Source organism: Bidens hawaiensis, unplaced genomic scaffold, assembly GCF_021521415.1.
Source record: "Bidens hawaiensis isolate Kalapana, Puna unplaced genomic scaffold, B.hawaiensis_p1.1 tig00006913_1, whole genome shotgun sequence".
In the NCBI taxonomy this organism is placed as follows: Eukaryota; Viridiplantae; Streptophyta; class Magnoliopsida; order Asterales; family Asteraceae; genus Bidens; species Bidens hawaiensis.
In genome coordinates this window covers 1265014-1289467 of record NW_027491474.1, presented here as the reverse complement: position 1 = coordinate 1289467, position 24454 = coordinate 1265014, and the positions used below count along the sequence as shown (strand labels likewise).

Here is a 24454-nt window from a genome sequence, read left to right as displayed (position 1 = left end):
AAGCTCAAGATTTGGGGGTTTAATCAGATCCGTTTAAGTTATTCACAAGCTCCATCCCCTACTCCAACGACCTGCAACTCGAAAAAGCCCCCTCAAATCGTTTTTCCGGTCTCAGTTAGAATCGGTTCACCAAACCCAGACGCGTTCTAAACGCTGTCGGCGTTGTCCACTAATCACAACACTCAATTATCCTCGCCTAAAATCGCCTACATTTGATATTTTGGTTGTTCGTTTTACGGTTTTGAGTGGTGATTTCTTATGGGTCATATGGTGGTTAAAGACCATGGACAATGTGGGTGCTGCAATGGTAATTGTGTGGTGGCGGTGGTTCGTTGGTGAGCAGGGTGGTGGTGGTCGCCGGCGTGAACAGATTGTGACTGTCGGTAGGTTGAAGGTCTGTTAGAATGAAGATGAAAGGTTAGTGGGATGGTTTAATATTTGGGTTTTGGTGGAGCCCGAGAGGATGGTGGAACCGGACCGGAGAGGATTGGCGGTGGTGTTTTGTGGCGGTGCTCCGGTGGTGTGTTGTGGTGATTAGAGAAAGAGAAAGAAGAGTGGAGTAAGATAGAGATGGAGACCAGGTGAAAGTTAAATTACAAAATTGTCCATCACATGCAGCTCACATGATGCCATTTAACTAAGTTTTTAGATGACCGTTAGTCAAAAGGACGAAAATCAAGTAAAAATATCAAATAAAGGACACCAAATGACACCGCTTAAAAGTAAATTTTTTAAAGTTCTTTTTTTTTCCATAATAGAACTTTTAGTTAAAATTACTACACTTACCTAACTTCCACCTATTTTGTTTCGGTTTTGGCGCACCAAATGACGTATTATGACAAGGATAGACATGCCCAAACATTAGTTGATCAATTGTTATCCACAAGCCACAACCAATAAAACCGAATCACTATGACTCACAAATCGGTAAACAAAAGAACAAGATCATAGGCTCGTAACTATTTTTACATACAAACAATAAACGCAATAACACGATCATTTTACCCCGACAACATGGCTTTGAGTTTACCCCAGATGGGTTCGGGTCAGTTTCAAGTCAACCCATGGACACATTAGCCGAACGGTTCAAAAGCCACTTAACATCAATTAGCTGTAATTACTCAAAACTAAGCTCGATCATGCAAAATCACTCGCAGCCGAACTCAAGCTTAAAATAATTACTCAAAACTAAGCTCGAACTTAGAAACCACTCACGAACTAAAGCACAAAATGAGCAAAACCCAAGACACCTATTGAGTTAAACGACCCGAGCCCAACCACACCCTACATGGAATCACTAAATCACAAGACTTTCATCTTTTTGCAAAAACTGCCACTAAATACTTTTAAGAGGATCTTGGTTCATGTAATGCATAAAAAAACACACCACACAAATTCGATGACAAGTCACAACACAAGTTTATAACCACCACAACCGATACAAGCAGTTATTTATATAAAAAGCACTCTCAACTCACTTGCAACTAGCTAAATACGCATTCCAACCTTGTGCGCGATACTCCCTAGCAGCATCAACAGGGTTAGCGGCTTTAATAATCCCACGGCCCACAATAATAATATCACTTCCTCTTTCACCAATTACCTAAAATAATAATATCAACTATTAACTTTTCATCAATCAAAAATTTTCAAAAAGTCAAACATTGACTTCAAAAGGTCAAAGCGTTTAACTTACAGAAGTTGGAGTGTTATACTGCTGGCCCAATGCATCACCACCTTTAACCAACTGAACACCCGGAGTCACGTGAATAAAAGCCAGGTTAGTCGGGCCTGTGGGCCACGAGGCCGGGTTAACCGAGATAAACCCGATAACAAAATCGGAATGTTCTTCTGCGATCTTTGCAGCTGCAGCTGTGTAATCGCCTTTGGCAAAATTACCAGCAGAACTCATTTCTGCAAGTAGCAGTAAGCCCCTTCCGTGAGGTAAACCCTAAAAGTCAACAAATTGGTCAAATCCCTTTATTTAGAATCTCAAAGACAGAAAAGGTCAACAAGTCAACGAACCTTCAGTTTCAAACCGTCAACGATTCCAGGGCCTGAAATAATGTGACAATTTACTATATCTGCCCATTCCAATATACGGAAAATACCTCTGCAAATTAAGTTTAACGGATCGGTTAGATTTGGGCATTTTGGTCATTTTACATGTGTGTCTTAACATTAACATACTTACCCTTCGTATTGCATTGTTACTGTGTTGCCGATGTCAGCAAATTTACGGTCTTCGAATATAAGAAAATTGTGTTTGTCTGCAATCTTGAGAATATATGCAAAGAATGTCGGTAGAAATAAACACACGATTATTATCATTATGTTGTGCAGCATTTTTTTTTTTACTAAACGTGCATCCAAACATCCCTCCTTTACATGTAATGTAAAAATGTAACTTCAAAATTAATAATCAAAATCTTTTATAAGTTGACATGTACCGCACGAAGCTTGGATCCAAAATCAGAAGTAAAATCAGGTAAAATGTCCACATGAGTTTTTAACATACATATCTCTGGTCCAACCTGGATAATAAATCAATAACCAACAATTAAGCCATATAATCAAGAAAATTAAATAGGATAAGCTGATAACAGTTAAAATTTAAACCTTTTTCTCAAAAAAACCTAAACAAAATGCTACAATATTATTTCTAAGCTGTCAACCCATTTTTTCTCGAGAAAACACAATCCTTTTCTCCATAAACCAATTATATATAATCTTTTTTTCTCAAGAAAAACCAAAACATTATGTTACATTTTCATTTCTAACTGGTTACCTACTTTTTTCTCAAAAGAATACAATCTTTTTCCACCAAAAATACAAATCTTTATCTCAAGAAAACCAAAAATACATTTTTCTGAAGAAAACAAAAAATAAATCTTTTTTCTCAAGAAAACCAAAACCATATCTTGCATTGTTATATCTAAGCTGTTACCTACTTTTTTCTCAAAAGAATACAATCTTTTTCCACCAAAAATACAAATCTTTCTCTCAAGAAAACCAAAAAAACATTTTTTTTCTGAAGAAAACAAAAAATAAATCTTTTTTTCTCAAGAAAACCAAAACCATATCTTACATTGTTATATCTAAGCTGTTACCTACTTTTTTCTCAATAATAAAATACAGTCTTTTTCTCAATAAAACCAAAAATACAACCTTTAAGATCATAAATTCATAACTTTGCCAAAAAAACAAAACTTATAACCAACTAAATAAATTAACATAATCAATCACCTTATCAGCAAGTGCTAACAACTCAGAAGCAGTATTAACATCAGCAGATAAACACAAATTACTCTCCTTCTTCACCATAATTTCAAACAACTTCTTCCCACTAGGATTCTTTGCCAGCTCGGCCCTTTCCCCAAACGAAACCCTAACTTTACCAGAACCAGTTTTTACAGCCGTCGGAGCACCATTAACCGGAGCCACCTTCTTATTCTTCTCCAAAAACTTAAGCACCATTCGCTCCGTCTCCTCATCAACCCTCCCCTTCTCTCTCAAAACCTTAACCATATCCGAAAGCTTAATCATCGAATGCAATTGAATCCCATTAGCTGCCAAATTCTCGCGCCCACCTGCAAGATGATAAAGCTAATTGATTATTTCATTCAATGAAGGTTACAATATATGCAGGTGTGTGCACGGTTCAGTTCGATGCGGTTTTGGGCTAAATCTGAACCGAGAACCAAGGTTTTGGTTTTTGATTTTGGGTTTTCGGTTTTTGTGTTCAATTGGGTTTTGCTATTCAGGCTAGTAATTTCTTCAGGCCAAATAAATTTGGCCCATGATACTTTACATTAAAAATGATTTAATCTAGTCCAAATCGACAAAACATAACCATCAACATTACAAACAAAAATATATCCAAGTTTATAAAACATAAACGATTCAACAAATCGGTTAATTCTGTTCGGTTTTTTGGTTTTCCACAAAACCAAACCAAAACTAGGGCTGTTCAAAAAGTTGTAGCCCACTCGAAAATAGCTTGAAAATAGCTCGGGTTGACAAAAACTCGAATCTAAATGAGCCAGCTCGGCTCAGCTTGTTAGCTCGTTTATATTAAACCCTAAATTTTAATATATAATAATAGCATACCAAAATAAAATATATATAAAATAATACACATAATATAAAAAAATAAAAGTAAAAATATAATGTTATTAATTCTCTAGTTTATAAATTATATATTAATTAACTAGGTTAGACACCCGTGTCCTGCACGGGTAAAAAATATAAAAGAATGATAAAGTTGAGTATTACATTGAATAAGTACAAAGTTAAATTGCAACTATATGCCACAAACTTAAAAATAAATCATAAATCTCTAAATATTTACTTTGATACAACATTAAATGATACACTAAAAATATGGTAACTAAAGTAGGATAGTATTATGAGAACACAACTGGTACAATCATAACGAAACGAACCTGTCATAGGTGGAAGAAGGCTTCTGATTAGTCGAAGAATGTGCAGTAAAAAAGAATCAATATAGTTTTGATTAGCAATATATGGATAGAAATAAAGAGATTACGGCTACTGAGAAAAAAAACGGGTCTAGTTCAGTTAAAGATGCACGCGTTTTTAACAATGAAGTTTTAAGTGCTAAAATAATTCATATATTTGTAAATATTTTTTTATATATAAAAAACGATATAATTCACATCAGAGAAGTTAAATGATAGAAAAATGTTCAATTATAAAAATGTTTAATAAACAAATCTAACTTTTTTTTAAAATATATTTTGTAAAAGCAATTATAGAAAGTATTAATTAATAGGAGAGAGAAGCTGAAAAAACTTTTATTTATTATATAGTATGGATGATGTTAAAAGCTATATTTTTGTAGTTTATATAACAATCTCTGTAAGAAAATAAATAAATAAAAATAAAACATTAACGAGCTCCGAGCTGAGCTTGAGCTTGAGCTTGATTTTTCAGCTCAATAAAGCTAACGAGCTGAGCTCGAGCCAGCTCGTTTAAGTTTGAGCACAAGCTCATCCTGGCTCGACTCGATTACAACTCTTAACCAAATCCAATATTTCGGTTTTTATTAAAAATCGAAATCGAACCATCGGTTTCTAAACCCGACCCAGGGGTTGCGGCGTAGCTTGTTGCCAGCCACTATATTGTAATCTTTTTGATTTTAATGAGATGATCAAATATGAAATTAAAAAAAAAATTAAAAGTAAAAAACCCACCTTGCTCTCTATCAATCAACACGACGACGTCATTAACCCTAAGTCCCGCCTCCCTCAACGGCGCCGCCGTCTCCAGCACCGACGTACCCGACGTCACCAAATCCTCCACTATCAGACACGTGTCGCCACTCTTAAACACTCCCTCAATCGCCTTCGACGTGCCGTAAGTCTTAATCTCCTTCCTTCGCATTAACATAGGAACATCGGAGCTCGTGGAGATGACGGTGGCGATCGGGAGAGCAGTGTACGGAACGCCGCAGATGACGTCATATGCTGTGGTTGGTGGGAGAGTGGATATTATGGTGGAGGATATGAGCTTGAGGAGAGACGGGTAGGACACGATGAGACGAAGGTCGATGTAGATGGGCGATGTGATGCCGGATTTGAGAGTGAATGTGCCGAATTTGACGGCGGAGATCTCGTGGAGTTTGAGGATTAGAGACTCCATTGACGACGTTGTTGAAGATGATGACGTGTTTTGGGGTTTGGAGTGAGTGTAATGTAAATTTCGGCGTGCAAATGGTTGTGAAGATGCTTATACTTTAGTTAGTGATGAGTTTATGGGATACTTGAGAAAGTATAGGAGTGGGTGTGTTTGGGATTCCTTATTCTCCTCTCTTTGATGCTATGGTGATGGTTGAATAACTTCTTTTTGTGTTAACAAAGTCTTTGGAAACGCATAAGGTCTTTTCTATATTTCCTTATCTACAAAGCCAAAATAAGGGTTTTCAATATGTTGGGGTTTGCTAGCTTATCTCCTTATAGGATTAGAATACCCAATACACCCTTCCAAGTCCCATTTCACGCAACTTATTCACTTATACAAAAATGACCTTTTTGGTCATTTTACATCAATAAGTTAAACCAAACGCTTTTTAAGAAACAACTTACTGCCTTGTGTTAATCCAAACACTTTTTTGAAAACTTCTTATTAGAAAGCCATAAGACCTTTTCAACATATCACAAAAATGCCTATTTATCTTAAATAAGGAATCCCAAACACACCCTTAGTTTCTACTTTCTAGTCTAGGTGTATAAAGGGTGTTTTTTTTAAGGATTAGAACTATTTCGGGTTTGATTAACAAAGTCAAGAACTGGTGTGAGGTTGGAACCGGTTTCGGTATGTTCAAGTTTTTGGCGGGTTTTTATTGGGTTGGGGTTTGGATTTTGATTGGGTAGGTGTGGGTCCGGTTCGGTATATAAAGTAGAGGTAGGCAAGTCGGTTTTTTTCAGGAACTGGTTATGGGTTTGGATAAAAGAAAAGTTAAGAAATGGGTCACTTAAGAACTGGTTTTGGGATCGTTCGGGTTTTTCCCGGTTTTTAATGGGTTTTGGCTGGGTCTGGTCCGGATTTGACTAAATAGAGGTGGAGCTGGTTTGGTTCTGAGTCTTGGTACGATTCTTAAAAGGAACTGAAACCTGGTTTGTACCCATGAGTCGTGCCCATAACCGAGTTTTATGCAAACGTCTAATAAGTTATAGCATTTTGATTAATGTTAAAGGCCTCAACTAAGCTTGAGCCCAGCTTGTTTTTGACTTGTGAGAGCTTGAGTTTGAGCTTGGCTCATTTCGAGTTTTTTCCTAAAGTGCTATGTCGGCTCGTGAGATGTTTCTTTAAGTTTGAGTTCAACTTGCCCCGACTCATTTATTATTTACTAATGTTGTATTCTTGAGTTTTTTTTAAGGGTTTAGAAAAGTAAAAATAGGAAAATTTTTTTGTTTCATTCTTAAGTTTTTTTATTTAAAGAAAAGAAAGAGAATTAAAATAAAAGTTAGGCATTTTTTTCTTCAAAACTTTCCTGTCAAATACGGCCGGATTGTGAAGGAAAAGTTCATTTATTACTAATTTACCCATCTTTTCCTTTCTATTTAACTCAAGAATGAGAGCATAATTGTAAAGTTACAATTTTTTTTCTTATCTTTTCCTTCTCATCTAACTCAAGAATGTAATTAACGCTTTCTTTTCTTTTCTTTTTTTTATTTTAACTTGAAAATGTCTTTTAAGCATATAATTTCTTTTCTTTTCTTCTCTTATCCAATCTTATCATTTCTTTTCTTTATATTTTAAACTCGAGAATGCAGTGTAAATAATTTTAAATACTTTTTATTAATACTTGTATATATTTTAAGAAAAAAACATAATGGGCCTAAGCTCGGTATGGCTCGTGATTAAGATACATTTGATGGAGGAGATTTCATGGAGTTAAAGGATTAGAGACTCCATTGACGAAGGTGTTAAAGAAGAAGAGAAGATGATGACACTGCAAATTTCGGCGTTTGATTTGGACCACCCTAATTGCTTGCTTTGTTAAAGTGAGTAAAGATGCTCTTTTCAGTTTGTGCGGGAGACTGTAGAAAAATAGTGGTTGTGAACCCGGGCCTAGGTGTTGGCCTGGCCCAACAAAGAATATAATCGCATTTAAGTGATTTGGATGTTGGATGAAGTCTAGCGTTGTTTTGAGGTTTTGAATTTATGATAATCGATGTTTTAAAAACTCGTTTTTTAACTGTATGAGGTTAGACATAGAAATGGAACAGATGGTTGTATAGGGCGTAGGGGGTGTTTAGTATCGAATTAGACTCGAGGAACTCAAAATTCAATTCGATTCGACTCGCATTCGAATTTAAAGGTTCGAATTTGGTTTTCAATCATTCGAATTTGATTCAACTCGAATTCAATATAGTAATAGAAATTTAAGTCGAATACAAATTATGATTTTAAAATTGATTCGATTCGAAAACAATTCAAATTATACATTTTATTTTTATTATAAACATGCATATTGATAAAAAGATAAATAATAACTATCTTTTAGGTTCTAAAGACTAAAAATTGAAAGTTCTATCATTTTGGGTTATTAGTTCATGTAATTAGACTAAAACTTATGATTTTAAAAATCGAATGTTTAGATGTTGTAATTTTGATTAATTTGTTTGCTTTATAGACGTTTTAGTTTTGTTAAAAACTCATGTTTGTAGTGATTTTGAAATTTGAACTAAAATAGATTTTTTTAATTGAATTTGAATCGAATCCATTTGAATTTCATTCTCGAATTAAATCGAATTTCGAATTTGCTAATTTGAATTTCTCAAATCTATATCGAATTCAAGTCTAGCTTCGAAATTTCAAAATCGAATATTCGAAATCCGATTTGAGAATGAAATTCAAACCCATCTACTCAACAATTATCCAAATCCTTAAATATATGGGGGAGGTCGGTGTAGCTACTAGATGGGTGTATGTGTTGTGTTATATATGTCTTCATGGTGGCTATTGTGATGAACGACAACCGTGTATGGGGATGTGCTGTCGGTGATGACGACAACGATGAAAGATGCGGGGTCGAGGTGGCAATGATGGCCTTAGAGGGTGACCACGAGGATGACAGAATGATGGGAGGGGTGGTAGCGGCAGTTGGAGTGACTTATAAGTGGGGGTAACACGCAGTGGTGGTGGGTGGTTGCGCTGGTTGACAGTGGCGAAGCTTGGACTAAGACACGGGGGGGGGGGGGGTGGACTCAAAATGTATACAAAAATTCACAAACGATGGGGGGGGCGGACTCAAATTTTCTGCCGAAAACGCCTAAATTTACGCTACGCATAAAAAATTTCGGGCGAAAACGGGTAAATTTACACTACTACGCGAAAAAACCGGGGGGTCGGGGCCACCCCCGGCCCAAGTAAAGCTTCGCCAGTGCTGGTTAACTCATTAATACTATTATTCTCATACCCGATATGTTTTCTTTTTTTCTTTAATTAATCTATTGCATAATCTCTCATATGATACCCAAATACCCGTGTTATACCTTTCCCATATGTTTCAGGGTGGTTGTCAGTTTCTGGTTATCATCCATAGTATTAGAACAAAATTCTAATGCAAGTAGAAAAATAATTCGAAAGAAAGAAATACAAAAGAATGATTGTGGTAATGTGATACACTTTGTTTACGCTACACACACGGCTTGAAATGTCTATTTTTTTTTCAAATGTCCGATTTGCTTATATGAATACAGTTGCATTTAAATATTTACTTTCTGTCATAATCTAGTTGCAACATCTCAACAAAAATAGAGTTTTTGAAGTTAATCAATGTATAAAAACATCATTCATCAATATTGTTTCGACTCCCCTTTAGAGTTTAAGCAGTAAGAAATAAAAACACTAGTCCCAATCCTCATGCATATAATTATCCAAAAAATAATGTGACTTGAAGCTTGCTCAACTAAACCTTGAAAAAAGTTAGGGGGGTGTTTGGGAACTTATTTTCACCAACTTATGCTTTATTAACTTTTTGAGAAGTTAAAAGTTATTTGAGATTGCTTATAATGTGAGAGGAAAAGTTTTATAAGTTACAACTTTATACCTTATAACTTATGAAAAAGTCATAAGGAGGCCAAAATAAGGAATCCCAAACACCCGCTTAGTGTTAGAAATATATTCAATTTAATATCAAACCTTCATTTTTCTAATGTGTTTTTTTGTTTATAAACTGAGCTCGAAGCCAGCCTGTCTCTACAATGGATACCTCCCTAATTGATTCAAGATATTTACCGTTTGCTAAGGCTATAAACTAGACACTGTGCTAGTATTCAAGATAAATTTTCTTTGTTTTATAATCTGTATGAATATTCAAGATAACAACGGTCAACAACGTAGTCTTTAATCCTTTTTTGTTTTCTTCATCTTATAATCTGTATGAATCTATTTGTAGTTTGATTATTCAAAATAAAGAAGCTTTTGATTGCATTTTTCTGATAGTTAGCCTAAAATTGAATAATTTATAAAATGAATCGAGCTAGAGCCAAAATAAGTCGCTAGCTTTTTATGCTCAAGTTATAACGTCGATAACTTATAACTTAATTAATTTCATTTGTATATATAAGCCAACATAATATATAGTCCGTGACACATCTAGAAACCATCATATCAATAATTTATGGACTAGGTCCTTTAAAAAGTTTAGTTTCACTCGTTGTCCTTTAAACGACAAACTGCATTGCTTCTTGTCCTTTAACTTAACGTCCGTTAAGTCATGGTAACTGAGGGCAAAATGGTAATTCCACCCATTTATTATTAATAGATAGTATTTTTGTATATATCCTATCTCTCACACACACCTGCACATCTACAAACACCTTCTCCGCCACCAACACTTTCTTCTCCGCCGACTATCGCCGGTACACAACTCCAACACTGTCTCTATTTTGTATTCTCTCTCTTCTTATGCTAACCCTTACCTTCCTCATCCCTTCTTGTTCAGGGCCAAATCGTCATCCACAACCCTCAATAAATGGCCACCTCGTCCATCACCATCACCTATCTCTCCGCCACCACCAACTCCGGCAACCAGCAGCATCACCTAACTCCGCCGTTGCTGGTCACCAACTCACTAAACCTAATTTCTATTTGAACCTAATCGGTTGGGAAAAAGAGGGGAAACCATCTGAAGGAAGTCAGAGAGAGATCGACAGATAGGAATCAAGCCACTGGTCACCGTCCTATTCGATTATTTTACAAGAGTTGTGATTGGATGTAGCTCATATATAGTTTTTCTTTTTGCAAGCCTAACGAAGCCAATCGAGCCTGTGATTTGGAACAATTCCAGTATCGTTGCATTAATCGATAAATTGTTTACAAATGAACACAGAAAGAGTGGGTGTGAATCAAGATACAACTTGGTTTTCTGATTTGCGAGCATTTCAGACGGTGTGAGTCAGAGAGAGTGAGCGAGATGACAGTGGTCAGGTGGCCGGTATATGTGGTGGTGGTGCTGGTTGATGATGGCTGTGTGGTGGTGACAAAAGTTTGATGAGACTTGGAAGGATGATAATGGAGAGTGTGTGGGGGTGGGACCCACGTTTATGTAATACTTTTATATAATTATAAATTAAGTTGATCCTATCAATTGTATTTGAATTTGTTTTTGTTTAAATTTTAAGGGTATTTTAATTAATGGTTGAAAATTACCGTTTTACCCTCATATATATTGCACATGCTAGAATTTAACAGAGTTCTTGGATGACAGTTAGTGTAAAGGACAAAAAACGAGACATTTTGTCATATAAAGGACAGTGAGTGAAACTAAACATTTTAAATGACCCAATCCATAAATTGTCAATGTTTAAAGGACAAAAATTGTATTTCTGTCTATTAATAATTTCAATATTGGTTTTAAGTTAAATACTATATATTATAATTTTATTTAAACAAATTGGCTTGTGGAATCATAAGCCAACTTGAAACTTTCTTTAAGAGCTCAAGTTTTAGCTTGTTAAGAATTAGGAGTAAGCCAACATTGGTTCGGTTATTACACTCAACCAAAACCAATAACCGAAGTTCGTTATTCTAAAATCGAAAATTGATAACCGCAGTTCCGTTCGGTTATAACACACCCCAATCTAAGGCGGAAATGCCGGGGCGTGATCCGATTGCTCACAGCTCGAAGATACTACCATGAATATAAGTGACAATATCTAATTAATTATTTTATTCAAAGAATACATACAATATCCAAATACAACAAAGCTATTCAAGTAAATAAATATAACAAGTTTAAATCCATGTTTGTCTTCATTATAACCCTAAGGTCTTTCTAAGTGTCCATACTTCAACTTCAAGCAACCTTTATATGTGTAGAAAACAGAGTTTGTCAACAACACATGTTGAGTGAGTTTATCACCAGTTTTGCAATAAAATAATGTTAATATAATAAATAAGAGAAATAAGCAAAACGTAATAACTGCGGTGTGAAATTTGTCAATTTCGGGTTATTTTATACTTGTATTCTTAATGTAAACCGACCCGTTTTGTATCTCGAACCTTTCGATATTATCAAAATGATGAATTTTATGTTACATATTTTTTTTATAGTTGTTGGATCTAAAAAAATACACTTTTCGGTTCTTAAAATGCCCCGAAAACGCTCAAAACGAACTCTATGGACTAAAACTGCCAAAATGGAGACTTAAAGGACCCATTTGTAGTTTGTGCTTTCTTGGGTCTATAACCAACCCATTTCATGCAACACCCTTTATGAAAGACCCATTCAACTTACCCTATATATACACACCCATCTTCTTCATTTATGCTTGCTCATTTCCTTATTTCTCTTTCAAATTCTTGAATTCTAAGGTTGTTCTTCATAAGCTAATCTTTCATTTTAACTAACTTCTCAATACTTAAAACTTGACGTTACAACATATATATAATATAAACTCCTTGTTTACCTTTGGTCTTTCATTTCTCCAGTCTCGGCCGGTTGAAATGTCGGGCTAGTAAGGCAAGGTTACATGGAGGATTTTGTAGACCTTGTTTATATATTTAACAAATCTAACCATATAACTTGTTATACTTGCTCAACTTCTGCATATTTTAGTTTATTGTTCATATTCGTCAAGTTCCATGGTACTGGGTATGTGGTGACTAGCCTCGGTTTCATCCCGAGTTGAGAACCAAACCAAAAACCGAACTTTTGTTTAAAAGCTTTATTGTTAACTTTTTGAATGTAAAACTTGAGTATTATTATTTATAAGTTATTTTACAAGTTCCATGGTAATTGGGTGTGTGGTAACCATCCTCGGTCTTATTCCGAGTCAATGACCGAACCAAAAAAACCGAACTAAACCGAGTTCACTCGCTTAAGACACACAAGTGTGTTTTTAGCCACCAAAACTCATATTTTTCTTCAAGATTATATTTTAAATCAATTTTAGTTAATTTATAAACATACTTGGCATGTCGGTAACCAACTTGATCTTATAACAAGTTCGGACCGATAAAGCCGTATACTCGCTTAACGAACGTTAAGGTTCTTCACAATAGAACTACATACTTGGTTAAGTCTATTTTGATTTTTATGGAGTTATCTCATAACATTTATTATTTTGGGAAGTTAACTTTGAGCTTGGTCAATTATCAAGTCTCGAACCGACAAACCCGAACACTCGTTTAAACATCCTTTTGGTATTCTTATAACCAAGGGTTTTGCAATAATGTATTTTAACCCACATTATTACTTAACATAGGTTGAGTAAAAAAAGAAAAAGAAAAAAACTAATGAATAGAATACCGAGACCCGGTTTCGAGTAAACTTATTTTACAAGACTCGTTTCTTTAATTTCTCAAATATTTACATTTTAAAACCTAAACTTTATTTGTCATGTATTTTATTTTAAACCCTTCCAAGACTACCTACTAACACAAGACCCGTTTAATATAGGTCTTGCTCGTTAAACCGATCTCTCCGATTATTCACGACACTATCTTTCAAGTTATTTGTTAATGTGAGTACTTTTTCATCCCCCGTTTTCCATTTTTCGTTTTGGGGGTGGCATTGTATGCTTATTCAAATTCAAATGATTTGTACTTGAGTCTTAAACCACAACACTTATTTTCCTTAAGTTATAAATATCACGTTTTTACAATTGATTTTCACAAACTTAAATGAATCTCATCAATCATTTCTTTTCCTCTTCCTTTTCAACACTAACGAGTTTCAGATTAGTAAACCATACCACCGCACCATAATAACCTCCATACCACAAAACCCATTTTTCGAGATGACGAGCATGACAAGTTACCTTTTTGTTTTCCTTTCTTTCATATTTTATAGATATTTCTCTGTTTTGGCATTTTCATGAAGTTTTATGTATCGAGTTCCTTTCAAAGATTGTCCACGAAGTTAATATTGAGTTTGGTTATTCGTTAATTTGTAAACTACTTCCATTCATAGTTGCACTTTGAATCAGCTTGTTTTGTTATTTCAATTTCGCGGTCTATAATCAATTTTCCATGAAGCACCATCTTTTAAGGGAAGTTGGGACTATAAACACGTTTATATACATGTGAGTTTGTTATTGTTACATGAATCATTTTGATTGTTTTATTTCCACTCAAGGTTTTATTCGAATTATCTTGTTATTCTTGATTTCAATGTTTATCAATTTGACCAATGTCTTATTTTGACCTTGAAGTTTCAATTATTTATTATTGATTTCAATGTTTCATCAATTTGAGACGAATGCTTTACTTTGGTCTTTAAGTTTCAACTATTTATGTTGTGACTCTTAATCTCAATGTGGCTTTTATTCACATTGATATTTTATTGGAAATTTTCTTTTGTTTAACGAGTCGTGATTGACTCTGAGAACTTAATCTATGTTAAAGTTTCGTTTACTATTCTCGGCCTTAATGCTTTACCGATTTTCATATTTGTAATTGTTGACTTAATGCCACATTTATTCGCTCTGTTATTCTCGAATCCAATGCTTTGTTGAATTACAATGATATTCATGACCTTGACGTTTTCATTCATTACTCATATTATTTTAAGTTGCGCTTATTTTGTTTAAACCTCAATAACATCGTTTACCTCGTTTAAATTTCAATGATTTCTTTTTGACCTAATATTTTCAGTTATCCTTGCCCTCAAGGATTTGTTTATATATTCTGTTAAATTTTGATTTATATAGTTCATTGTTCTTGATTTCTAAGTTTTCACACAAAAGTTTATTGTATTTATTGTTTTTATCTTAAAACCACATAATGGGGCGGATTATGTGGACCATCTGATGACAAAGGTAATTATGGGTTGACACGTAATTATCCAAGTCATCGCATGGAAGACATAATAAGTACGTTGTGTGCAATAACTCGAAACCTGGAATGATTTTGAATGACGGGACAAATGAAATATGATAAGGACATGGTGGATACGCCACTGGTACATCCTATGTATAAGTGTCCTTGCCATATTCCCATTGGTGGCATCTTTCGGGCCGTTCAGAGATCGACGTTATTGTTTTTATATAATTATGTATATAAAATTTGTTAAACTTTTAAACAACTCTCTGCATAAGTTGGTTTCTTTTAAATTTTTATTTTTATTTTAATTTCGGGACGAAATTTCTAAAAGTTGTGAATCCTGTAACATTCGTTACTTTTCAAACCCAAAAACCCGACCCATTTTAAATTTTCGGTTTTGTTATAAATATGTGTATATATATATATATACATACCTTAAGATTGTTTCACGTGTTTGACATTCGTTATTTTGTTATTTGCTAAACCGAGCATTTTCCGCAAGTTCTTGTTTATCATCCATTAATATTATAATGTTCACGAGAAATTACGTTATCACCCGCTCGTTTACCGTTTGTTTTCATTTTGTACAATTAATGAAGCTACGGGATTTAAAGTTTACATTTAAACAATACGCAAAGTACACGAGTATATCATACAAATACATCCAAGTATAATAATTCACGATTCATTAATTATAGCATTTCAGAGTTCATGGTTCATATTGTAAACTTATTTCCAATCATAATTTAAAAGTCATAATTATAATTCATGAAAGTATAATCTATCTAAAAGTGCAAGGACCAGTTCTGTTAGTCAAAGTGCAAGTTAGGATTTAAAAGAAGTAGTAAAGACCAGGGGCTAAACTGTAAATTTAATTTAAATTATATTATTATAAAAATAAAACCCAACCCTCTCCCCCCTGAACCCGTCTTCCCAGCCACCGTCGCCGGCGGCGACGCCGGAAATCCCAAACGGCCTCCAAACCTCAATCTTTGACCATTTTAATTGAGTAACAACTTTAGACCACGTTTATAATACTTAACCAACTCGGTAATTGCGTTATAACACCGTAAATCAAGGCCGTGATGATCGCCGGAAAACTCGGAAATCAAACTAATCAAATTGATGAGTACACGCTCCATTAACTAGTATAAATACGAACCTAGCATCGAACTAAACTCGCTCACAACTCCCTAATCCTCTCATTCTCCTTATTCTCTTCATAATAGAAGCTTAAAGTTCCTGTATTCCGGCAAGGTGGTTCTCGGCCTAACCAAAACGATTTAACGTAATTATAATATGCAAAATAGCAGTTTTCAATCGGCTAACAAAACCCCTCAACTTAAATCTCTGAACATTTGAAACCCTAGGGTTTCAATGAGGAAGATGATCATCAGCTTCTTGTTATAAAAAATAGTTTTGATATATTAACAGAATATTATGGCTGGTTCAGTTGGTTAACCACATAGGTGTAGGCGTGATGACCCGGGTTCGAACCTCACTCGGGCAGACCAGTTTGTTTTCTTTAAAACCAATTTACATTTAATTTTTTGTTATCAAATTAAGTATTAAAAATCAAATAAAACTATTTTAAACTAAGTAAAATTTTTTGTAAATTATAATTTATTTTTTTTATCTAAAACCTAACTTCCACTTTTGTTAAACCGAAAAAAAAAAGTTTATATTTCCGTTGTTTCAATTTATTAGCTTTTAATCCATTAAACGTCAATTAGTTAATCGTAATTCGTAAACTTTAAACCATTAACTTAAAATTAGTGAAACTTAATCCGTTAGCTTTAAATTTATTAGCTTGTAAAATCGCTAAACTTTATTTTTGTTAACTAAAATTTGGTAGATTTATGTTTCATCCAATAACATAAGTATTTTCAAGACATGACTCGTAAATACCGTAACTTTCGTATGAGTGTTAAAATTATAACATTTAAATAATATAGTTCGTTAACTTTAATATTAGTTTCGTTAGCTTTTATTCCGTTAAACTTTAATTTGGTAATAATAAATCGTTAACCATCATAAATCGAGATTAAAATTATCATCTAAAACTCAAAATTTGCAAACAGTATATTTCTCATAAATGTGAAGATATTAATAAAAAAAGTTAAAATAATATTTAGTTCATTAAAAATACCGTTAAAATTAAACATAATATTATCCCGTAAAATACTATTAAAATATTCAAAAATATTGCAATACCCTGTTAACCAAATATTTACAACTTTACTAATCCCGTTGACTAGTCTTGATTTCCCTTGCATTTTCATTTATAGTTTGTGACGTTTGATCGCTTCGGTTTCATTATCATGTTTTCGGCTTATATTACAAGTTGTCTTCAATTTCAAGGTGGGTTTTTCACCACCCCTTTTTAATGTTTTAATGTTTTGGGATAACATATGTATCCTTATAAAAAAATTCAAGCATTGTTTATCTTATTACAAACTACAATTCGTATATGGACTTGTGTGCTACTTGTATTACTTGCACAATTGGGAAGCCTCATTAAGTATGATCATACGCCCCCCTTTGAACTCCGGTCCATTTGTATCGAGTGGAAAAGAGCTCATTATCCAAGTACGTTGGTTGTTACCAATTGGAAAGGACCTTACTTGCGCGATTACCCGAGTATGTTGGTTGTTACTAACTGGAAAGGACTTACTTGCTCGTTTATCACTTGTCCATGAATTGTATGGTTTTTACGTACGTACTTAAACTATGGAAACTCACCGGCTATTTATAGCTGACTTTATTTTATACATATGTAACAGGTGTAAAGATACGAGGATGAAAGTTAGAAGACACATAGCATGCCTATAGGATATTCAAAAACAACTTATCATTTATTTATTTATTGTTTCAACTTGTATTATTTGATAAACTTGTGTTATATGATGATTTAAATGAAATAATGTTATTATGGTCACCTAATAGTGTCACGTGTGTTTGAGCAATTTGTACGTCACACTCAGGCGTTTCCGCTTTAGCCGGGGTGTTACATGCAATGAGCAATCATGTCGCGCCTCGACGTTTCCGCTTTTATTGGTCGGGGTGTGACAGCGGTAATGAAATCAAACTATGAGCAAATAAATATCGATTAAACCATTGTCAAGCGAATCGGGCGCCGGTAAATCAACCATGAGCAAATAATAATAAGACCGTTGCCAAGCGAATCGGGCTTTGGTCAGTGAGAACCCTCCACAAGGGGATATGCCAAACGAATGCACACATAAACAAGTAAGCACATAATAAGTATATTTGATTAATCACACACAATTACGCGTTTGCTGTTTTTGATACAGATATATATGTAGTATGATATACGCATATTTCTCCAAAACATTTTAGAAAATTGAGTAAAATAGGGGAATGATAAAACTCACATTAGATTAAAGGCAAGTGATTATTAATTAAGATAAGTCGTCCAATACGCGTCGAACGAGATAAATGATCAGAACCTGAATCTTGGAGATATGCTAATGTAAGTAAAAAAGAACTTAATGCCGCTGGAATTAATCTAAACGGACGCCTAAAACTCCGGTTATGTTAACTTTAAGATTTAAGCGAGCTGGTACTGACCACAATCCGAACAGTGAGTCGAAAGTCGGGTTTTGGTCAGTAGCCTTAAAATTTCATTACGAGAATAAAAATCCTTTGGACCGAACGCTGAATCAGATCAGAAGTATGAGAAAACGTATAGTCAAACTTGTTGACTATTTTGCCCTTTAGCGGGTTTTAAGCGAATTGACCAGTCAACACCCTTCAACCACCGAAGTTGATTGAAGGTTATTGACTAGGAAATATATATGAACGATTCCTATGTTTAGAACTTACCACGACATTGAAACGATCAAGAGAAATGAAGAGTCAAAGATCCTAAAGCAAGCAAAGTCAACAGTGTATGCGCGTATCTTCAACAATAATGCGAAAACCGAAGAGTTTGATGAGGGACAGAGGATGGTGACGGCTGAGAATAGTGTATTAGGGTTTATGGATGATTTGTGGCAGAGAAATAATAATATGTTTATATAAGATACACTAAATCGAACTAAATATGGTAACTTACTTGTTTAAAAAACCGAATGAGCCTTTAATGATGAAATCATTAAAATAACCGGAGGATTTCGTTCTTGGACAAGGGTTAAGGTATATAGACATGTATCTAGGCTTTGGGGGATTTCTTGTGGCTTAATTCACTCGATTATGTCCTAAAATAAGCGATTTATATGCCAAAAATGAACTAGGAAACAATTAACAAGTAAACGATCTGTGCAGACATGTCATGGCGGCGCACGGCGGCATGGGGCTCCCCCACTGCGTGGCACTCCAGCCAAGGATAGGATGTTTCATTTTTTGTCAATATTAGCCCTTGTATTTTCATAAATGTCCATCTCTTGTTCATTTTTAAAGTTAAATCAAAACATGAACATATTCAAAACTTAAAGGGTATAAAGTGAAAATAATTTCTTATAAATATTTGATTTTGATTAATATTAAAAATCTAAAAATGTTTCGTTCATAAACAAATATGGTTTGGAAAAATCTGAAATGTTACAGGTTATTTCGATTTTCATTGGTTTTGATTCAGTTGATATTTCAGTTTGTTTAATAACCAAAAACCAGGTGGTAAAATCTTCAACTTAGCATATTTATGCCAATGGACTTAATAATCAGTTAACTCCTGTTCAATTTCGATTTGCATTTCAGTTATCGCTCACCTAACTCTAAACCCGAACCGAGCTCGACTTACTCCCAAACACGCCTCCTAAATACGAGTAAAAATATACGATAATAATTATAATCAAACCCTTTCCAAAACCCCCAAATTTTATAACCCCAATCCCCAATTTTGCCCTTATTTAGACCAACACAAATCACCCAACAATTTTCAAAATTGGCACCCATTCCTTCATCATCTTGTACAGTCACCAATGATGCAAACATTACCTCCTCTTATCCACATATTCAAATATTATAATCAAACACACAATCAAATCAAAAGTTGACAACATAAACGTAAACGTGTGCATCCATCTATCTAATCTTATCATATCATATATCATATACTATAATATACATACATATATCATATACTATAATATACATATACTGTTATCTTGGTCATCACATCAACTTGACTTCAGATCCCATACCTTCATCATCAATTTCAACCTTTTAATCCATAACCCTTCAATTCAATTCAATTCCATCACACCCTTTAACCCAATTTCAGTCTAAATTAGGGTTTTGTTTTTCCCCAATTTGCAGTTTTCTTCAATTCGTTGTGTTGTGGAATCAGGTATTAAAAATCATCTTGAATTGTAGAATATCATCAATCTGTTGGTTGTATCCTAGTAATTTCACTCAATTTGAACCAATTTTAGTCGGATCATATTCAAAATTAGGGTTTTGTTCGTACCCAATTGTTGAATTTGAGTGATTTGAGTCAGTTATTCAGAATTTAGGGTTTGAATTAAGATCCGAATTTAAGAAATGGATATAAGTAGTGAAGCTGCGGTGGACCGGTTTTTAATCGGACCGTCGACTATATTCGGACGAACGATAGCATTTCGGGTTTTGTTCTGTAAGTCAATAGCACATTTAAGGCATCAGATTGTTACTGTGTTGTTATATTACCTTCATAGAGTTAGAACATGTGTTTCGGATATCGTTACGCCTGTTATCTCATGGTTACACCCTCGAAACCCTCAAGGGATATTGTTATTAGTGACGATAATAGCGTTTTTGTTAAAGCGTTACACGAATGTGAGATTAAAAGCTGAAATGGCATATAGGAGAAAGTTTTGGAGGAATATGATGAGGGCAGCGTTAACGTATGAGGAATGGGCGCATGCTGCTAAAATGCTGGATAAAGAGACGCCTAAGTTGAATGAACATGATCTTTATGATGTAGAGCTTGTTAGGAATAAGCTGCAAGAACTTAGACATAGGCGTCAAGAAGGTTCGCTTAGAGATATTATTTTTTGTATGCGGGCTGATTTGATTAGGAATCTTGGAAATATGTGTAATCCCGAGCTTCATAAAGGTAGGCATCAGGTACCGAAGTTGATTAAAGAGTATATTGATGAGGTTTCAACGCAGTTAAGAATGGTTTGTGATTCTGATTCTGACGAGCTTCTTTTAGAAGAGAAGCTCGCGTTTATGCATGAAACGAGGCATGCGTTTGGTAGGACCGCGCTGCTGTTAAGCGGTGGTGCGTCACTCGGCGCGTTTCATGTTGGTGTGGTGAAAACTTTAGTGGAACATAAACTTTTACCGAGAATAATTGCGGGGTCTAGTGTCGGGTCCATAATGTGTTCGGTTGTAGCGACTCGATCGTGGCCCGAACTACAAAGTTTTTTCGAGGATTCGTGGCACTCATTGCAGTTCTTCGATCAAATGGGCGGGATTTTTAACGTTTTCAAGCGGGTTATGACAAAAGGAGCGCTTCACGACATTAGACATTTACAAGTTTTGTTAAGAAACTTAACTAACAACCTCACGTTTCAAGAAGCTTACGATATGACGGGTCGGGTTCTTGGGATAACCGTATGCTCGCCACGAAAACACGAGCCACCAAGATGTTTAAACTACTTGACTTCACCTCACGTGGTTATATGGAGTGCGGTTACTGCTTCATGTGCGTTCCCTGGCCTGTTTGAAGCTCAAGAACTTATGGCAAAAGATAGAAGTGGTGAGATTGTACCGTACCACCCGCCTTTTCAGTGGGGCCCGGAAGAAGCGAGTGGTGCGTCGACTAGGCGGTGGCGGGATGGGAGTTTGGAGATTGATTTGCCAATGATTCAGTTGAAAGAGCTGTTTAATGTGAATCATTTTATTGTGAGTCAAGCGAACCCGCATATTGTACCGTTACTTAGATTTAAAGAGTTTGTGAGAGCTTATGGTGGTAATTTTGCTGCAAAGGTATGCTTTTGTGAATCTTTAATGTTAAAGCTTGAATCTTTTTTCGTTTTTTGATTTTTTATATGTTATATGGATGTTGTTGCAGCTTGCACATCTTGTTGAAATGGAAGTGAAACATAGATGTAATCAGATTTTGGAACTCGGGTTTCCGTTAGGAGGACTTGCAAAGCTGTTTGCGCAAGATTGGGAGGGTGATGTTACTGTCGTTATGCCTGCAACTTTAGCTCAGGTGAGTTACGGTTCTGGTTGGGTGGGTTATGGGCTAAAACCGAATTTAAAAAATGTTTTGGGTTTTAGATTTTCATAACCGATCGGTTTTGGTTATAAACGGTTCGATTGATTTGGTTACTGGAAAGTCATGGTTCTGTTAATGCTGATAACCATCACTGAATTCAAGCTAATTTCAACTAATAAATCAACTTATATCTTGGGTCAAATAATATATTAGTAATTATTTTAATTTATAAAGAAGAAATGCCAACCAATATGTTTTATTTCAAAATATTATAACAAAACTTTTCCAACATATAACATATTATTATATAAAGGTTGCCTTTAATGTCAGTTCGGTTTGGTTTATTCGGTTATTTATATACATGTAGCCATAACCGAACCATAAAAGTCGGTTGCCAAAAAAGTCATAACCGAATCGGTTCGCTCTTTTGGGTAAACAGTTATTCGCTTTTTCTTAGGCTGGTAAACGAACAGAACATGTTCATTTAACCTTAACTGGACAAACGATCAAACACGAACAGTTAAACGTACGCGATTTCTTGTTTGTGTTAGATCGTTAATTGATGAGTGTCTTCTTGTTCTTTTATGCTCGCTTGTTAATAGCAGGAACGAACGGTTCACAAATGCGTACATTAATCTGTTGGGCCTAAAGAAACTAATAAAACTAGACAAAATTGTAATGAGTGATATTTTAATTTTATAAAACTAGACTAAGTTGTAACTCGGATTTTTTGTTTCGGTTATCAGTACTCGAAGATCATACAAAACCCATCTCATATAGAACTTCAAAAAGCCGCCAATCAAGGCCGTAGATGCACATGGGAGAAACTTTCAGCCATAAAAGCCAACTGTGGGATCGAACTCGCACTCGACGAGTGTGTCGCGATTCTAAACCACATGCGCCGACTAAAACGAAGTGCAGAACGTGCGGCTGCAGCCTCACACGGTGGACCAAACACGGTCTGGTTTAACGCTTCAAAACGAATCCCATCTTGGAACTGTATAGCCCGAGAGAATTCAACGGGTTCGTTAGAAGATGATTTACTTGACGCCACGTCACTCCACTACGGTGGCCGGAACTGGCGGCACCACCACCGCGCACACGAGGGCAGCGATAGTGAGTCGGAGACCGCGGAGTTGAATTCGTGGACGCGATCTGGTGGCCCGCTGATGCGTACGACATCTGCTGATCAGTTCGGTGAGTTCGTTCAAAACCTTGATACCGAGTCGAAAATGAATAAGTCAATCAGTAATTTTCAGAATTTGCGGGTGGTCCCGCCTGAGAGAAATTTAGATCCTGAGGCTGATCAAAGGGTTCATAGCTGTGGCAGTAGCAGTAGCATCACGGTGGCGGCAGGCGATTTGCTTCAGCCTGAGAAGATACATAATGGGATTGTGTTTAATGTAGTGAAGAAAGGAGACTTAACACCATCTAATAGAAGCTATGACTCGGGGTTCAACTCACCATGTGACTCGGTTGCTGAGTGCGTGCAGCTTGACTCGGCCGAGCAGGATATGGATGTGAGCTCGAATTCGGAATGTGGTCAAGTAGATGATGATGGTGATAATGAAGATGTTAATGATCATAATAGTGGAGTTGGTGTGAAGGTTTAAGCACCGAGTTGGGCCGGTTGAGTTGACTCGCAATAGGTCTGAGTTGACTCAGAGTAGGTCTAGTAAGCAATGAATTGTAGGACATGAATGATTGTTGTATGATTGGTATCCAGCAAATCAGATTGGAGTATCAATGCATTACTCTTCCACATTTGATGCTTGTCCCTATCAATAATTGCCTAACAAAAGTAATTTTATTGAATGTTTTATATTCTTCTAGAAAAAAAATTCATTATATATGATATAACCAGATATTGTTAGGATGGCTATAACTCCGGTTTGAGAGGGGTACTGGTAATACTAGTCTCATACCGAACCGTGTATACTGTATGCTTAATGTATGTGGCTATCTAGTTATTAGTTATCCGTTCTTATTAGACATATCCGATTATTTGTAAACAATTACCTATTGGATTCGTAAGTAATTTCTTATAATTCTAATGTTCATATAATTTTATTAACCAAAGAAGTTAAAAATATAAAATATGAAGTTTTAGTTGATTAATAGATCATTCTATTACCCAACAATAAGAAAATAAAAATAATAAAATCAAATGGTATTGGTATGCAATGTTCAATTGAGTTGTCATCCAGCACTGTACGGGTTTCATAGCTATGGAAGTAAACTTATTTCAAATCAGAGACTATACCTATGTAGCTGTTTCACAATTTTTGAGCTTTGAGTTTTTCTATGTATTGCAAGGGTATTAGGGTGCTTCGCGAAGTAACTAAATTTACTCAATTTAAAAGAACCAATTAAATCGTAGCACCTCACTTTTATCAAATTTCATAGGTAAAAGTCCAAAACATATGGGGTGGTTTTGAAGTACCCAATTCATTTTTCCACACATGCTTCACATTCGGGTGTTGC

The 24454-nt window shown here is 35.1% G+C and overlaps 2 protein-coding genes across 2 annotated transcripts; one reads left to right on the top strand and one right to left on the bottom strand.

The window, feature by feature from the left end:
* Positions 1–1355: 1355 nt before the first annotated feature.
* LOC143633870 (uridine 5'-monophosphate synthase-like) lies at positions 1356–5682 on the bottom strand. The gene is made up of 7 exons (XM_077102094.1): positions 5217–5682; positions 3247–3590; positions 2451–2534; positions 2195–2277; positions 2026–2113; positions 1697–1951; positions 1356–1603 (listed from the first exon to the last, which is right to left on the bottom strand). The coding sequence occupies exons 1-7, from the start codon at positions 5662–5664 to the stop codon at positions 1475–1477; spliced, it is 1431 nt and encodes a 476-aa protein (XP_076958209.1). The 5' UTR covers positions 5665–5682; the 3' UTR covers positions 1356–1474.
* Positions 5683–20263: 14581 nt separating this feature from the next.
* Positions 20264–23744, top strand: LOC143633919 (triacylglycerol lipase SDP1-like). The gene is made up of 3 exons (XM_077102133.1): positions 20264–21735; positions 21821–21964; positions 22717–23744. Exons 1-3 carry the CDS (start codon positions 20305–20307, stop codon positions 23581–23583), a joined length of 2442 nt encoding a protein of 813 aa, XP_076958248.1. The 5' UTR covers positions 20264–20304; the 3' UTR covers positions 23584–23744.
* Positions 23745–24454: the final 710 nt, after the last annotated feature.

What these genes read in the sequence shown, in the direction of transcription:
- LOC143633870 (XM_077102094.1), bottom strand. Translation starts at nt 5,664, where the DNA reads ATGGAGTCTCTAATCCTCAAACTCCACGAGATCTCCGCCGTCAAATTC. An exon ending in TTGACGGTTTGAAACTGAAG is followed by an intron (nt 1,952 to 2,025) that starts GTTCGTTGACTT and finishes GTTGACTTTTAG; the next exon opens with GGTTTACCTCACGGAAGGGG. An exon ending in AGTATAACACTCCAACTTCT is followed by an intron (nt 1,604 to 1,696) that starts GTAAGTTAAACG and finishes TTATTATTTTAG; the next exon opens with GTAATTGGTGAAAGAGGAAG.
- LOC143633919 (XM_077102133.1), top strand. Translation starts at nt 20,305, where the DNA reads ATGGATATAAGTAGTGAAGCTGCGGTGGACCGGTTTTTAATCGGACCG. An exon ending in GTGGTAATTTTGCTGCAAAG is followed by an intron (nt 21,736 to 21,820) that starts GTATGCTTTTGT and finishes ATGTTGTTGCAG; the next exon opens with CTTGCACATCTTGTTGAAAT. An exon ending in TGCCTGCAACTTTAGCTCAG is followed by an intron (nt 21,965 to 22,716) that starts GTGAGTTACGGT and finishes TTCGGTTATCAG; the next exon opens with TACTCGAAGATCATACAAAA.